Source organism: Dryobates pubescens, chromosome 12, assembly GCF_014839835.1.
Source record: "Dryobates pubescens isolate bDryPub1 chromosome 12, bDryPub1.pri, whole genome shotgun sequence".
NCBI lineage: Eukaryota > Metazoa > Chordata > Aves > Piciformes > Picidae > Dryobates > Dryobates pubescens.
Window position 1 is genome coordinate 1782948 of NC_071623.1, and position 15310 is coordinate 1798257.

At 43.3% G+C, this 15310-nt stretch overlaps 1 protein-coding gene across 2 annotated transcripts in view; it reads left to right on the forward strand.

Annotated features, from left to right (window-relative positions):
- LOC104301781 (ephrin type-A receptor 6) overlaps nt 1-15310 on the forward strand; it is a 641386-nt gene that overhangs the window by 530045 nt on the left and 96031 nt on the right. For both annotated transcript variants that reach the window (XM_054165754.1, XM_054165755.1), the window contains one exon: nt 5954-6076. In XM_054165754.1, coding sequence (XP_054021729.1) covers nt 5954-6076 — 123 coding nt within the window. The remainder of the gene's footprint in view (nt 1-5953; nt 6077-15310) is intronic.

The following is a 15310-nucleotide window of genomic DNA, read 5'->3' on the forward strand; positions in this document are numbered from 1 at the left end:
GATGGGTTGGACGCGATGATCTTGAAGGTCTCTTCCAACCTGGTTTATTCTATGTATAAGAAGTTACTAAAACCAGGCCAGTTTAGGATGATATATGAGTGACTTCCCTATCAAATTCTACAATTAGTGGGGTGATATTCCCTCTGGAACAATAGATGAAGGTGCAAGACAGGCTAATTGAATCAGCGCTCACAGACTGCCCCTGAGCACAGCCACCTAGCTGTAATACTTGTGAAACAAAAGAATTGACACCCAGTTATAAACTGGTATCACAGGACACAGTAAATCATGTATACTTTGTGAACTGTCAGCTGTCAGAGTATTGCCATATATTTTGATTGCTTTAATGCACATTTCTAACTAATATCTGTAGCTGATGAAGTTTTCCATGTTAATGTGTGTGAAGGAGGGGAAGAGGTTGGGGGCCTTTTTTTCTCAATAAATCCATGGCTGTAAGCTGCTAAATAGCAGCTGTATTTCAGGGCACTGAGGAACCATGGCTTAATATTCATGTTTCCTTTTCCCAGCTTAGAACCAGTAAGACTTTATACTAAAGGCTCTTCTCATCATTGTAACTGTATCTGCTGCAAAACAGAGTATTAATTTTCAGAGAAAACAACAGAACAGGTGTAAACTACTAGTGTCTGTATGACGTGCACTGACAGAATGGCATTACTCAAGAAAGGTTAGATTAACTGAAGAAATAAAATACTAGCTGTTATGATTCTTTGGTTATTAATGTTCGATTCATGGGACGGTTAATAAAAACATTAATAATGTTATTAACTCAAAATCCCATGCCAGACATCAATACACTTATTCACAACTCATTCAGGTTGTGTATCCAGTGGGGAATTACCTACACAAAATGTTGGTGTAAGGAAAACTTCTCTCTCTACTTAGAAGTTCCTGTTCACAACGGAGAGAGAGGAGTTGAGTAAGGCTTTATTCGAATAAAGGGAGAGCCCACAGGACAATTCCAGTGGTATCTCTCAAATTGCTGGGACATGCAGCTACCTTTTATCCTAATTTCCCAGCTGCAAATTTTCCCTCTCCTTTTCCCTACAGGCTAGGTACTCAGGATTTACAGTCTGTCCCAAAATGCCTACTACATGTCCCCCTTCACATGCACCCCCCGCTACTACATACATTGTATGTGCATTTAAATGAGGTTCTTCACGACTTTGGGCAGAGAAGTTAATATTTAGAAGTCTACTAAGCCTCCACTCTGGTCAGAAAGTTCAAGAGTTTAGGCTGTGTTCAGTGTCTTGTCATCCTCTGACAGACTCCCACTGATTTACCTTGAATTTAAGATAAAGGTCTTTTGCAGCTGCTGCTTCGTTGTTTATACACATAGATAAGGGAAACAACGGGCCACGAGGATGAGCAGAAGGCTGGAGCACCTCTCCTATGAGGACAGACTGAAGGAGTTGGGGCTGTTCAGTCTGGAGAAGAGAAGGCTCCGAGGTGACCTCATTGTGGCCTTCCAGTATCTGAAGGGGGCCTACAAAAAGGCTGGGGAGGGACTTCTCAGGATCTCAGGGAGTGATAGGACTAGGGAGAATGGAATGAAGCTGGAGGTGGGGAGATTCAGGCTGGAGGTGAGGAGGAAGTTCTTCCCCATGAGAGTGGTGAAGCCCTGGGATGGGTTGTCCAGGGAGGTGGTTGAGGCCCCGTCCCTGGAGGTGTTTAAGCCCAGGCTGGATGAGGCTCTGGCCAGGCTGATCTAGTGTGGGGTGTCCCTGCCCATGGCAGGGGGGTTGGAACTAGATGATCCTTGTGGTCCCTTCCAACCCTGACTGACACTATGATACTATAACTGTCTGGTTCTCCTCCCTTCTTCCAGGCCCCCTTCAGACAATTCTTCCAGTTACTTTTAATCCCAGCATTGGTAATAATAATAGTGTGTGCAATTTAGGGAAAGGAAGGGTTCAGCAAAAGTGACTGTACACCTAATACCAAGTTCAAAGTCAGAGGGAGAGCGAGAAGCCTCAATTCTTGACTGAGCAACAAGGTGTGCCTCCGCTGCTCCCTGATGGAGCAAAGGCACAAAGAAGAAAACAAAAAGAAGAAGAAAAAGAACTATCCAATATGCTTTTATAGAACCACTAATCAGGAGCACTTACAAGAGCAGTATTCAGTCTGGAAATTCTGGTCAATCCAAGACGTGGTGTTGAGAGCAGCAGTCAGGAAATTTTATAATCCAGAACTTATGTTCTTGATATAATTTTGTAAAGCCAAGGGAAAATAAAATAGGACCCAAGCATTTTGTCCAAACCGAAAGTAAAACTGAAACCGTGCGGTGAGCGCTGGAGGGGGATGGGGCCAGCAGCACACAACCAGCAGGCCAGCACATGGGCAGCAGCCAAGAGGAAAAAAGGGGAGGATTTAGCAAAACCCCTCTATTTAACTGCCTTTTGAAACAAAACAGACCACTGGCAGAAAAGTGATTTGAAAGTTAGCCAATTACTTTCTGAGCATCAGCAGAGCAGTGAGTGGTCAGGGTACCTGCCAAACTGGTTTGTTGACTTCATGCTGCCTGCAAGTCTGGACAAATCTATGTGCATGTTCTCTTTTCTTTACCTCCCCCTACTTCTTAGGGACTCATAGGGAAACCTGTTAGGGCCTGGTCATGCCCAACCAGGACACTAACATCTTAGAAGTGCCGACTGTGGTTGGTTCAAAGAGACTGAATGAAGCATTGAGCCTTGTGCAAGCACACATCTGTAAAAAAAGAATATTGCTGCTGTAATTTAGAGCGTGAAGCAGAAGGATATAAAGCAGGTAGATTTTTTCCTTTGGTTCAACATAATTCCAATTTAGAAAAGGAGGAAAGACTACATCTTCATTGCCAATTTGAATAGACAATGTAATGTTCAGAGAGAAGGAGTTGCAATTATTCATCATCGATTTCCACACAGAAGTTTATCATATTTCTGAGAAGCTGGTGTTTACTCTTTAATGTCATGTTCTTACTTCCTTTTTTCGTTGTGTTAGCAGAGAGCTAGAAAGCTCTTGAACACCATTTTTTTGTTGCACACCTTCTTTCAACTATTTCAAGATACAGGAGTACTGTGCCCAGTTCTGGGCCCCTCAATTTAAGGACATTGAGACTCTTGAATGTGTCAAGCTGCACCAGGGGAAGTTTAGGCTTGAGGTGATGAGAAAGTTCTTCACAGAGAGTTGTTAGCCATTGGAATGTGCTGCCCAGGGAGGTGGTGGAGTCACCTTCCCTGGAGGGGACTCCAATCCCCAAGAGAGGATTGGACATGGCACTTGGTGCTATGGTTTAGTAGTCATGAGGTCTTGGGTGACAGGTTGGACCTGACGATCTTTGAGGTCTTTTCCAACCTTATTGATTCTATGATTCTATAAGATCATTTATGCAAACAAAAAGAAATCTGTGTAAGCTTGTAAATGACTATAAATGCCCAAAGCTCTTATCAAACCTCTGTCCTTCTGGGGGTGACTGATGGGACTTGGTGAGAATTAATTTTCTTTCTCAACCTGCAATGGTAATCAACTTCCACATGTATGGTCTCATGTAACATACTCTCATACTCTATTCATTGTGCAGGTAATGTCACCAAAAGCACCCATCTGTTCATTCTGGACATTTGCTGTATTTGCTGTATTTTAATTTAGGCACATTTTAAGACGAATGAACTTTCAACCTCTCTTTTTTGTGCAGTTTTATATTGATGGATACCGATCAGGACTGAACATTACCTTTTTCTTCTCAGAAGCTGTTCGTGGACTTCTAGAAGAGACTAAATGAGGTCTCATTCTTGTAACTCTGTATTCTGCTTAATCAGAGACATTTTTTACATGAGGTGAGACTATTTGGATGGGATTCAGTTACCTGAAATGACAGTAGGTGCCTACTGTTAGATACCGACAATTGCTTTGCCTTTTGCCGCCCCTTGCAAAGGGTGCAGATCTGCAGATCTTGTCAAGTCGGGCACTGAAATGTGAATGTCTCAGATTTTCCAGAGGTTCTCAACTGACTCAAAGCATTTACACTTAAGCAACCGAATCCTGCCTTGCAAGTGTGAGAGAAAAATACTATTTATGTGCATTCTTTCTGTTGATTTGCTGCTTATAAAGTCTCAATAATTTTAGCCCTCTATCTCTCCTTTTTATATCACAGATTGGATTACTGCTTTTTGTTTTCTCAATATGTGCAGTAAGTGAAATAAATTTGGTTATGACTTCATGACTTTCTGTAACAAAATAATTTATTGCAATGCTACCAGGAAGCCTGAGTTATTTGCCATTTACCAACATTTTCATGTAGGAAAATGTCAGTGGTGAAGCTCAAGCTGTGTGGCTTTTCCAAAGGTCTGTGCCTATGGTGTGGGACTCTGTAACTCGTATTTTGGAATGGAGAAGCAAAGCTCTATTTGGGAAGTCTTAATATGTTCATTCTATAGCCTTCATGTTTTGAGATGCTGTTTAGTACTAAACATCTTAGAATTAATGAAACAGTTTTCCATGTCAAAATGGAATCTCTGTTTATTGCATTCTGGACTCTATCCATGATCACTTCTGAAAATATTTTGAAATGGGAGTCGTGGAATTTGGAAACACTTTTAGAAGAATGCCAAAGGATTCTCTGGAGTAGCCTTATCTTCAGCCTTCAGATAGAAAAATACTGCAGCCAGAGCATTAATGAAGTAAATTCTTTTTCCACAGACTGCAGCAGGTCTAATAGCAAATCTAAATGGCAAATGTTCTGAGGAGAAACAATAAAACCCTTGACTGAAAAGAAAAGATAATTTAAGAGCTCTCATAAGCTACTTTAAGTTCACTAAGTATATATCTGTATTTTTTGAGGCTAAGTTTTCCTTACTATATTTTAACTCCTTCTTTTTCCTCATTGTGTATAAAAATTACGGTATTTTCTGTCTCTGAAAAGAACAACTATGAAATGGTGCAAAATTATGTAAATGAATTTGCTATTGCCTGATGTACCTGCAAAAATACACTAATTATACTGATTGTTGGTTTACATTTATTGCAAGGTAGGACAGTCTTGACTCTGTGCTTTTAATCAAGATGTTTAGACCTCTCATTTCAGATCCATCTTTGAGGCTGGCATGCACTGAACACTTGCATTTCAACCAGCTGAAATGATGTCCCTAGTTGTCTGTGTGTACACTGAAAGCTGGAACAGTGTTTTATCAGTCCTTATTTATCAAGACCATAAGAGATATGTCACATGTACTTATTTTAAAAGAGGTGCATGAGATAGTCATTGTTTCCAGAAATACAGCTGTACATTGAGGAAATGAGAAAAATATAAAGTTTATTTTATTGAAAGCATGAAATGTGTTAAGCTCCTGCTGAGGCCAAAGCAGAAAGGGGCCATGTCTATACTCATGGGTTTTGCTTGCATTAGTTTATTGGCAGGTGCTGGGAAATGTGACAGAAGCTCAAGCTGATGCAGCTGCCTCGACACAGAAGTCAATAATGTAGCTGCCAGTTCTGGTTCCTCGTCTCTGCTTCCATGACAAAACTTCTGTCAGGTGGCTTTAAAATACCAGTATAAACCAGAGCTTTACTAGCAGAGCTTCGCTTCTAGTGGTCTTCCTTTGGTTTGTATGGAAAACTGTAAACTACCTTTATGGTAGAGTAATTTGGAATGTATTACAAATATCCAGTGGTTGTAATTCACCTTTAAAATACCAAACTTCTCCATTCCTTGGTGAAGTGCCAGAATTCTCTATTTGAGAAGCCTGCAGGAAGCAACCTTTTTGTGGTGAAGACTGTGTATTGTATGATTTGTTTAAAAAGCAAACTCAGACTTTTAACTACTTTTTATAGGATCTGTTCCAGTGAAACCACTGTTAACTCTGCAGAGATTTGCTTATTCTTTCTTTAAACAGTCGACTTCTTTTGCCAGCCAAAGAACGAGTCGTTTGATTAATGATCATTTTTATCTCTTTGAAAGGATCCTTTCCGACCATTGGGGTGAAGTCTCTTTCGAGATTCCTGAGGGCGGGGTTTTTAAATAGCATCCTGGCCTCACATCCCGTGTCAGGGGGTGGATCTTTACCCCCCAGCATTTCCTCTGGTAGGTATTCCAGCCTATTCCCCCACATCAGTTTTTCCTTTCACCCTTTGCCTCACCTGAGGGGAGCAAAATTTGGTATTGGTGAGATAGGAAGATTAGATGCCGGTTTCAATGAAAAGCCAAACTGAAAGGAAACTTGAAAAGCTAAATTACTTCTCAAGAAATAGCTGTTAACCTGAAGGGATGTCTAGGGGAAATTGTAAATGAAACTGATCTGTAGTTCAGCAGTCATCCTATCTATTGGAAGAGGAAGCCTGGTATCCTCTAATCGTGCACTTTGTCAAGCATGCCTGTGTGCAGCAGGGACACATAACTTTTTAAATGCATCTACAAAAATTAAGATTTTATTTAACTCTGTGTGTCCTTCTTAAAAATTTACAATCTCTTGCTAAAATATGGCAGAAAAACAAACTTGGAAAGGGAAAAATTAATTATGCATTGATATAGTGAGGTCCTCAGCAGAGGCACTGCTGTGTGATGGAACAATGCACCCCAGAGGGTTGTCATAAGATTGAGCATAGGCTAGGAATGAGAACACCATACCAGCAAAATGAGGCTCTGTCAGATACTGAGCTGAAACAGGAAAGAAGGACACATTAGAGATGTCCTTTCCCACAAAGGTTGTATGTGTTACCCATTCTCTTCTGGAGCCATTGAACACTGTCTTCCACCAAATCTGATAAATGAAGAATGAATACATGTATCCTACTTATAGTTAAAATTGGATCAAAGTTCGGTTTAGTTCCTTTTCAGACTACATATTTGCATGTCAAGTTAATCTGCACATGGGCTAATTAATGTCATATTTGTATCCTTTCAGAACATCTTACTTGTAATGTTACTCACAGTTTTGCTTAAAGAGGACAGATCTCTTATGGTCCAAGTAGGGAGAACATTTGAAAAATTACAGAGGGTAGTGGATCTGCTGTACAAAAGAAAATGTTCTACTTCTCTCTGCTCCCTTGTATCTGTTGTAAAAATTGCAGGGCTTGTTAATATGAGGCGATACTGACATTTTTAAGTGCTATTATTTCTTTGTTGCTTTTTTTGACTAAGAGCTCTTCAGCACCTGTGATGTCTTTTCTCACAGCTGTTGGGGTGTCTTTGGTTAACAGTTTGTAAGGACTTCCCATATTTTTTTCTCCTTGGGGTATCTCAGAGTGTTTAAAAGTCCTTAGCTTATTTTGGCAGTCAGTACCACAATGAGATTGAGATCTGTAACCAGACTCTGTGGAAGAGGAAATACTCCAAGCCCCCTAAAATTCTCTGTTTTCAACAGTGTTATGTACAGTGTATATTGCTGATTCTATTATATTACAGATAGCTTAACTGCACTCATGAACTGGCTTCTCAACTACATACCTACCTACAAGTTCATTTTATAAGGTCCTCAGCACTGTTGTTTTCTGAGCTCTCATAGAGCTTTTTATCACACTTTTGGACTTAAATCAGGACTCTTAAATGTAATTTGCTTAATAAAACTGATTCACTATTTCTAGTTATTAAACGTCTTTAACAAAGGATTCTGATTCAATCTTATTGAATTTGCAACTTACAGCCTAGCAAGGTAATAGAAATGAATGCTATTGCTTGATGTGGTGGGTTGAAGTTTCCCCCCAGCATTAACTTTGCCAGACCAACTCAGTTAGAAGCTGTATTTACAAGCAAAATCTACACTCTACGTGATGAAATCTACATGATTCCATCTACATGATGGAATGCAATGAATATGTACAAAATAGACAGGAGTTACAATATTATACAGGTATTTACAATTAGCAAACAACATGGAAACCCCCCCTGGTCAAAAGACCAAGGAAAGCTCCTTGCTTCTCCCTCCCTGCCTCCCTTACCCCCCGTACAAAAGGGACAAGAGAGAAGAGCAGAGAAGTTAGACTTAGCCAAAGCCAGCCGATAAGCAGGTTATCTCCCCTGAGCAAGGCAAAACAGCTGAGATCAGAAGAGAAAAGGGCAGAACTGTTATGGTACAGCTCCTCTTATTCCAGATATTTACCCAATGAATTTGTTTAGAATAATCTTTTGTTTTCCTTTTTACACCCGAGTGATTTGTTTATATTTTTCTACTTTTCTGCTCAAAATCTGTAACTAAATTTTAAAGGCATAGCCTAAAACCACTGCACTTAATCATATCAATAACAGCACAAAAACTGAGCCAAGCAGCAACCCCACAGAAAGGGGGAGGCTGCCCGGCTTCTGGTCAGTGAGTATTGTCATGTAGTTGAAAGCCACTGAAGAAATGTGGTAAGTCCAGTGGGCAAGATGCATTCCCTGGAAAGAGGGGGCTGGGTGGCATGAAAGTCTGCAGAAAGTCTCTTAACAAATGAACCCTAACAAAATTATCTGTAGCACTGCTATTTATCCCTTCCATTTTTACTCTATCATACTTGTATTTACATTCAGCACAGTCTTAATTGCCTCTCCTTGTCACAGAGATGGCCAGAGAATGCCATTTCCGTCGCACTTTCTAACTGAATTGCTAAACTTTCTAAATGGTTCCATTCTGAGTTGCTAAATTGCTAAACTACTGCATGTATGATGCAAAATCCCACACATCCGCTGCATTTTTACCCCAAAAAATACAATTAAATATCTGGTGAAGAGAGTACTGCTCTGGGATGTGAGAGGCTCAGAACTAAATGTCTTACTACTCATGACTCAGTGGAAAATGTTAAGTCCTTGAATCCTTTATCACTTTAGTACAGGGAATTGCATGTACCCTTTGTTCTGTTGTATCGAAACTTACTGCGCTAAACACTTGACCTTTATTCTGAGTGTTGCTTTACCAGGGAACAAAGGCACCCGCGGCAACAATGCTCCAAGAAGGTACTTCAGCAGTGATATCCTTGTTATCACGGGAGCCTCTGGCTGTTAGAACAACAATTAGCAGGCAAAACCAAATGCCCTTTGCAGTCTTGAAGGTGTCTCTTGAGGCTTAGCCTCTCTCATTAGAAGTGAGAGGTCTGCAGTTTGGGCAGTTTGCATATTGGCACCAAAAGGAGGCACACTAGACTGCTGCGCTGGAGAGCGCAGGGACCCTACCCCCATCTCCGATGGTGGCCTCATTGTCAGCAGCTTTCATGAGCCTAACAGAAGTACTACACATTCAGTAACTTTGCTGAACTCTAACCTAATTGCTTCACATATAACTAGGGTGAAAGATTTCAGTGAATTTAATTACCTGGAAGGCTGAAAATGCCTGCATTATTCTGCTATTAGGATCAGTAAGAACAAAGATAATGGGATTGCTTTTATTTATCAAAACCGTTAACTCAAGCTAAGTGAACAGAACAGAACAGAATAAACCAGGCTGGAAGAGACCCTCAAGATCAAAAAGTGGTAGATTTACTTCAAAATAGTCAGCAAATTTATCCCTTCCACCCCCACCTCCTTTTTTTTTAACAATTTCCCCCACAGATATTTTAAGTATCACAACATCACCAAGGTTGGAAGAGACCTCAAAGATCATCGAGTCCAACCTGTCTCCACAGACCTCATGACTAGACCATGGCACCAAGTGCCACATCCAATCCCCTCTTGAACACCTCCAGGGATGGGGACTCCACCACCTCCCTGGGCAGCACATTCCAATGAAAAATGACTCGCTCAGTGAAGAACTTTCTCCTCACCTTGAGCCTAAACTTCCCCTGGCACAGCTTGAGACTGTGTCCCCTTGTTCTGGTGCTGGTTGCTAGAGAGAAGAGACCAACCCCTTCCTGGCTACAACCACCTTTCAGGTAGTTGTAGAGAGCAATGAGGTCACCCCTCAGCCTCCTCTTCTCCAGGCTAAGCAACCCCAGCTCCCTCAGCCTCTCCTCACAGGGCTGTGCTCAAGGCCTCTCCCCAGCCTTGTTGCCCTTCTCTGGACACGTTCAAGTGTCTCAATGTCCTTCTTAAACTGAGGGGCCCAGAACTGGACACAGGACTCAAGGTGTGGCCTAACCAATGCAGTGTACAGGGGCAGAATGACCTCCCTGCTCCTGCTGGCCACACTGTTGCTGATGCAGGCCAGGATGCCCTTGGCCTTCTTGGCTGCCTGGGCACACTGCTGGCTCATGTTTAGGCGGGTGTCAATCAGCACCCCCAGGTCCCTCTCTGTTTGGCAGCTCTCAGCCACTCTGACCCCAGCCTGTAGCTCTGCATGGGGTTGCCGTGGCCAAAGTGCAGCCCCTGGCACTTGGACTCGTTGAATGCCATCCCGTTGGACTCTGCCCATCTGTCCAGTCGGTCGAGGTCCTTCTGTAGAGCCCTTCTGCCCTCTAACTGACTAACATCTGCTCCCAACTTGGTGTCATCTGCAAATTTGCTGATGACTGACTCAACCCCCTCATCCAGATCATCGGTGAAGATGTTAAAGAGGACAGGGCCCAGCACTGATCCCTGGGGGACACCACTGGTGACTGGCTGCCAGCTGGCTGTGGCACCATTCACCACCACTCTCTGGGCTCAGCCTCCAGCCAGTTCCTAACCCAGCTCAGAGTGCTGCTGTCTAAGCAACGAGCTGACAGCTTAGCCAGCAGTCTGCTGTGGGGTCAGTGTCAAAGGCCTTGCTGAAGTCCAAGTAGACCACATCCACAGCCTCCCCACGTCTACCAGGCAGTCACCTGATCATAGAAGGAGATCAGGTTGGAGAGGCAGGACCTGCCCTTCCTGAATCCATGCTGGCTGGACCTGAGCCCTTGGCCATCCTTCAGGTGCGCAGTTATTGCCTCCAGGATAATCTGCTCCATCACTTTCCCTGGCACTGAGGTCAGGCTGCCAGGCCTGGAGTTTCCAGGTTCCTCCATCCAACCCTTCTTGTGGATGGGCACCACCTTGGCCAGTTCCCAGTCATCTGGGACCTCTCCAGTGAGCCAGGACTGGAGGAAAATGATGGAGAGCGGCTTGGCAGCTCATCTGCCAGCTCTCTCCGCACCCTAGGATGGATCCCATCCGGTCCCATGGACTTGTGAGTGTCCAAGTGGCTCAGCAGGTCCCCAACTAATTCCTCATGGATTTCCAGGGCATCACACTGCTCCCTCAGAAGTGAAGCAGAACTAAACTGGAAAGTCTGCTGTAAATAAATATCCAGAAAACAGCTTGTCAGGGCAATGTAGCTATTGGTTTCCTTTGTTCCTTTTCTACTTGTCACTCAGTAGTTGGGAGGAGTGTATGACTTTTACCATTGCACTGGCAGCTCCTGTTCAGTTTTGTGTGTCTGGGTGTCCTCTGCACTGTGCAGCAGTTCACTTCTGTAGAAGGTAAGGCCATTGAGCCAACTTGGAGATTAATTTACACTGCTGGCATGGCACATTGCATCTTTCTGCATAAACAGAGTGCCTCAAATGTAGGTGGCTTTCAATCCTAGACATAATTATGATAATTCAATTGTGGTTATAGTTGATAGTTACATCAAAAAATCTGTCACTGCTGCATAGCCATTTCACAGTATCACAGTATAACTAAGGTTGGAAGAGAATCCAAGGATCATCGAGTCCAACCTGTCTCCACAGACCTCATGACTACGCCATGGCACCAAGTGCCACATCCAATCCCCTCTTGAACACCTCCAGGGATGGTGACTCCACCACCTCTCTGGCAGCACATTCCAATGACGAACGGCTCGCTCAGTGAAGAACTTTCTCCTCACCTCGAGTCTAAACCTCCCCTGGCGCAGCTTGAGACTGCTTGAGCCATTTGACTAAAGCAAGGCTTTCAGCAGACCTCCATATATCCACCCTACATTTTTGCAAAACCAAGCCCATTTTCAGACATTTTCCTTTTTAAATGTGTGTGACTATTGTTTATATCACATATTACTGAGTTTCCAGATATCCCACTTGATAGTAGTGCAAATTCCCATGAGTTATATTGAGAAAAATTTCTGTATGAAAGGAGTGGTCAGACATTGGAATAGGTTGCCCAGGGATGTGGTGGGGGCACAGTCCCTGGAGGTGTTCAAGAAACATGTGGACATGGCACTTCAGGACATGATTTAATGGCGATGGTGCTGTTAGGTCAATGGTTGGACTTGATGGTCTTAGAGGTCTTTTCCAACCAAAACAATTCTATGATTCTCTGACTTAGCTGATGGAGGTCTATAATGACAGATGGATTCACAGAAGCTGTCAGTACTTCTGCTCAAGTGATACCCTTGTGTGTATTAGAATTCTTAAACCAGTTAGCAGTTTCCACTTCTTATCATTCACACTGGCACAAGCTGTGGTAGCTTACCCCTACCTTCCTACTTACACATACACACACACATATGCCTATATATATCTATGTGTGAAAAAACAACTAAGTAAATTGCCACTGCTTCATCTATTCCTTTAAATTCCAGCTCTTCCAAACTAAGCACAGTGTTGTTTGCTCCATTTTCGGGAAGTTCTAAGCTTACTTCTGTTACTGTTTATTGGCAGCTTCTGATTTCAGCCACAAGGAAAGGGTTTGTTGTATAAATGTGTGCCCATATTGCCCAAGAAGCTACAGACAGAAAAATGTATAGTATGCCTCAGCCTTTGAAGAGTGTCAGATTGCTAAGCTTACTGATTTGGAAAGTAAGGGAGGAAAGCAAATTCATTTCCTACTGTCTTCTTCAAGCTAAGCTCCTTTCCTGAGTTTTTCTGTTGGCAAGAACAACAACTAGAGATGGGGTGAGACTATGAGAAACTATAGAAAAGTTTCTGTTAAGTGAACCCCACCCAGACATCCTTCACACTGTTCATTGTTTCAACATGATTCTTTCCATGCACACCTTTCTATGAACATCAGTGTTGTGATTTGCTTGTCAATGCTCTGATCTCCCTGAGCAGTCAGCATCTGGAAAAACATCCCTGATTTCATTAACAGAGCATCAGGCTGGGGGCAGGAGTTGATCTGCTGGGGGGTAGAGAGGCTCTGCAGAGGGACCTCGACAGGCTGGGCAGATGGGCAGAGTCCAAGGGCAGGAGACTGAACACATCCAAATGCCGGGTTCTGCACATTGGCCACAGCAACCCCATGCAGAGCTACAGGCTGGGGTCAGAGTGGCTGGAGAGCAGCCAGGTGGAAAGGGGCCTGGGGGTGCTGGTTGATGGTAGGCTGAACATGAGCCTGCAGTGTGCCCAGGCAGCCAAGAGGGCCAATGGCATCCTGGCCTGCATCAGGAACAGTGTGGCCAGCAGGAGCAGGGAGGTCATTCTGCCCCTGGACACTGCACTGGTTAGGCTGCACCTCGAGTGCTGTGTCCAGTTCTGGGCCCCTCAGTTTAGGAAGGAGGTTGACTTGCTGGAACGAGTGCAGAGAAGGGCAACAAAGTTGGTGAGGGGCTTGGAACACAGCCCTGTGAGGAGAGGCTGAGGGAGCTGGGGTTGCTTAGCCTGGAGAAGAGGAGACTCAGGGGTGACCTTATTGCTCTCTACAACTACCTGAAGGGGGGTTGTAGTAAGGCAGAGGTTGGTCTCTTCTCCCAGGCAACCAGCACCAGAACAAGAGGACACAGTCTCAGGCTGTGCCAGGGGAGGTTTAGGCTGGAGGTTAGGAGGAAGTTTTACACAGAGAGAGTGATTGCCCATTGGAATGGGCTGCCTGAGGAGGTGGTGGGGTCGCCGTCGCTGGGGGTGTTCAGGGCGAGGCTTGACAGGATGCTTGGTTGCATGGTTTAGTTGATTAGGTGGTGTTGGATGATGGTTGGACATGATGATCTTGAAGGTCTCTTCCAACCTGGTTTATTCTATTCTATTCTATCTCTCTGAAGCCTCTGTACGAGTATCTAGATGTGACTTTCTAAGTGAAATATGAGCATCATTTGTTTCCTACTACTTATTTTATACTTTAGGAAAATGGAAGTAAAGATTATGGCTTGATGAAACAAGCCTATGCAAACCTCTAAAAACATATTATAGGCAGGCAATAAGGATACAGTTTCCAGAAGCCTAGAAGAGACCCAGGAGAGTTTGCTCTTTGCTGTCGTGGATTAAGTCATAACAGGACTCCTCCTCCACATAAGGCACATTATACAATGGATAGATATTCCCTTTTCAGTGTTTTACCCCCAGCTGTCTATATTTACCTAACACACACTGTAGCATTCACATTTATTGCAGGGAACTTCTCAAAAACCTGACACATAGCTGTAGAATACTAAACCAGATGATTAGTGAGTTTTCCCCCAAATTAACATTACAATTTCCAAGAGCACCTGAGCGAGCCCATTATTCTTGACATTGTATGCAGTAACAACTGAAAGTAAATGGTGTTGAATCTCATGAACAACATTACTTAACATGAACCATCAAGGAACAATTGTTCATACTGAAACACAGCTATAATTATGGTACTCCAAAAATGAGAAAAATGGTTTATTTATTGTTCAGTTCATGCATTTCTGGGCCCCTCAGTTTAGGAAGGAGGTTGACTTGCTGGAACGAGTCCAGAGAAGGGCAACGAAGTTGGTGAGGGGCTTGGAACACAGCCCTGTGAGGAGAGACTGAGGGAGCTGGGGTTGCTTAGCCTGGAGAGGAGGAGACTCAGGGGTGACCTTATTGCTCTCTACAACTACCTGAAGGGAGGTTGTAGACAGGTGGATGTTGGTCTCTTCTCCCAGGCAGCCAGCACCAGAACAAGAGGACACAGTCTCAAGCTGCACCAGGGGAGGTTTAGATTGGATGTGAGGAAGAAGTTCTATACAGAGAGAGTGATTGCCCATTGGAATGTGCTGCCTGGGGAGGTGGTGGAGTCGCCGTCATTGGGGGTGTTCAGGAGGAGACTTGATGGGGTGCTTGGTGCCATGGGTTAGTTGCTTAGGTGGTGTTGGATTGGTTGATAGGTTGGACGCAATGATCTTGAAGGTCTCTTCCAACCTGGTTTATTCTATGTATTCTATTTGTCCTTATTCTGAATTCCAGCATAAAACCTACTTTATTTGTTTTTTAAATTACAATTACTAGTCCTTTCCCAATGACTAGCAAATTGATCTTTTAATGAATATACATAGGCTATCTGAGATAAATGACTATTGCAGTTTCTTCTTTCCAGCCTCAGTGCTATTTCCCTGACACACCTAGCTATAAACCCTACACCTAAAACATAATGGTGTGCATTCTCTGAGAAGTTTTGATGTAGCAGAAAGTGCTCTCAAACCAAAATATGAATGAGCCATAATAACAAGAAGAGTGTGATAAACATTTTTTTGTACTGGTCCATTAGGATTTAGCTTGAACAGCAGAGCTGGGATTGAGCTCTGAGTACATAATA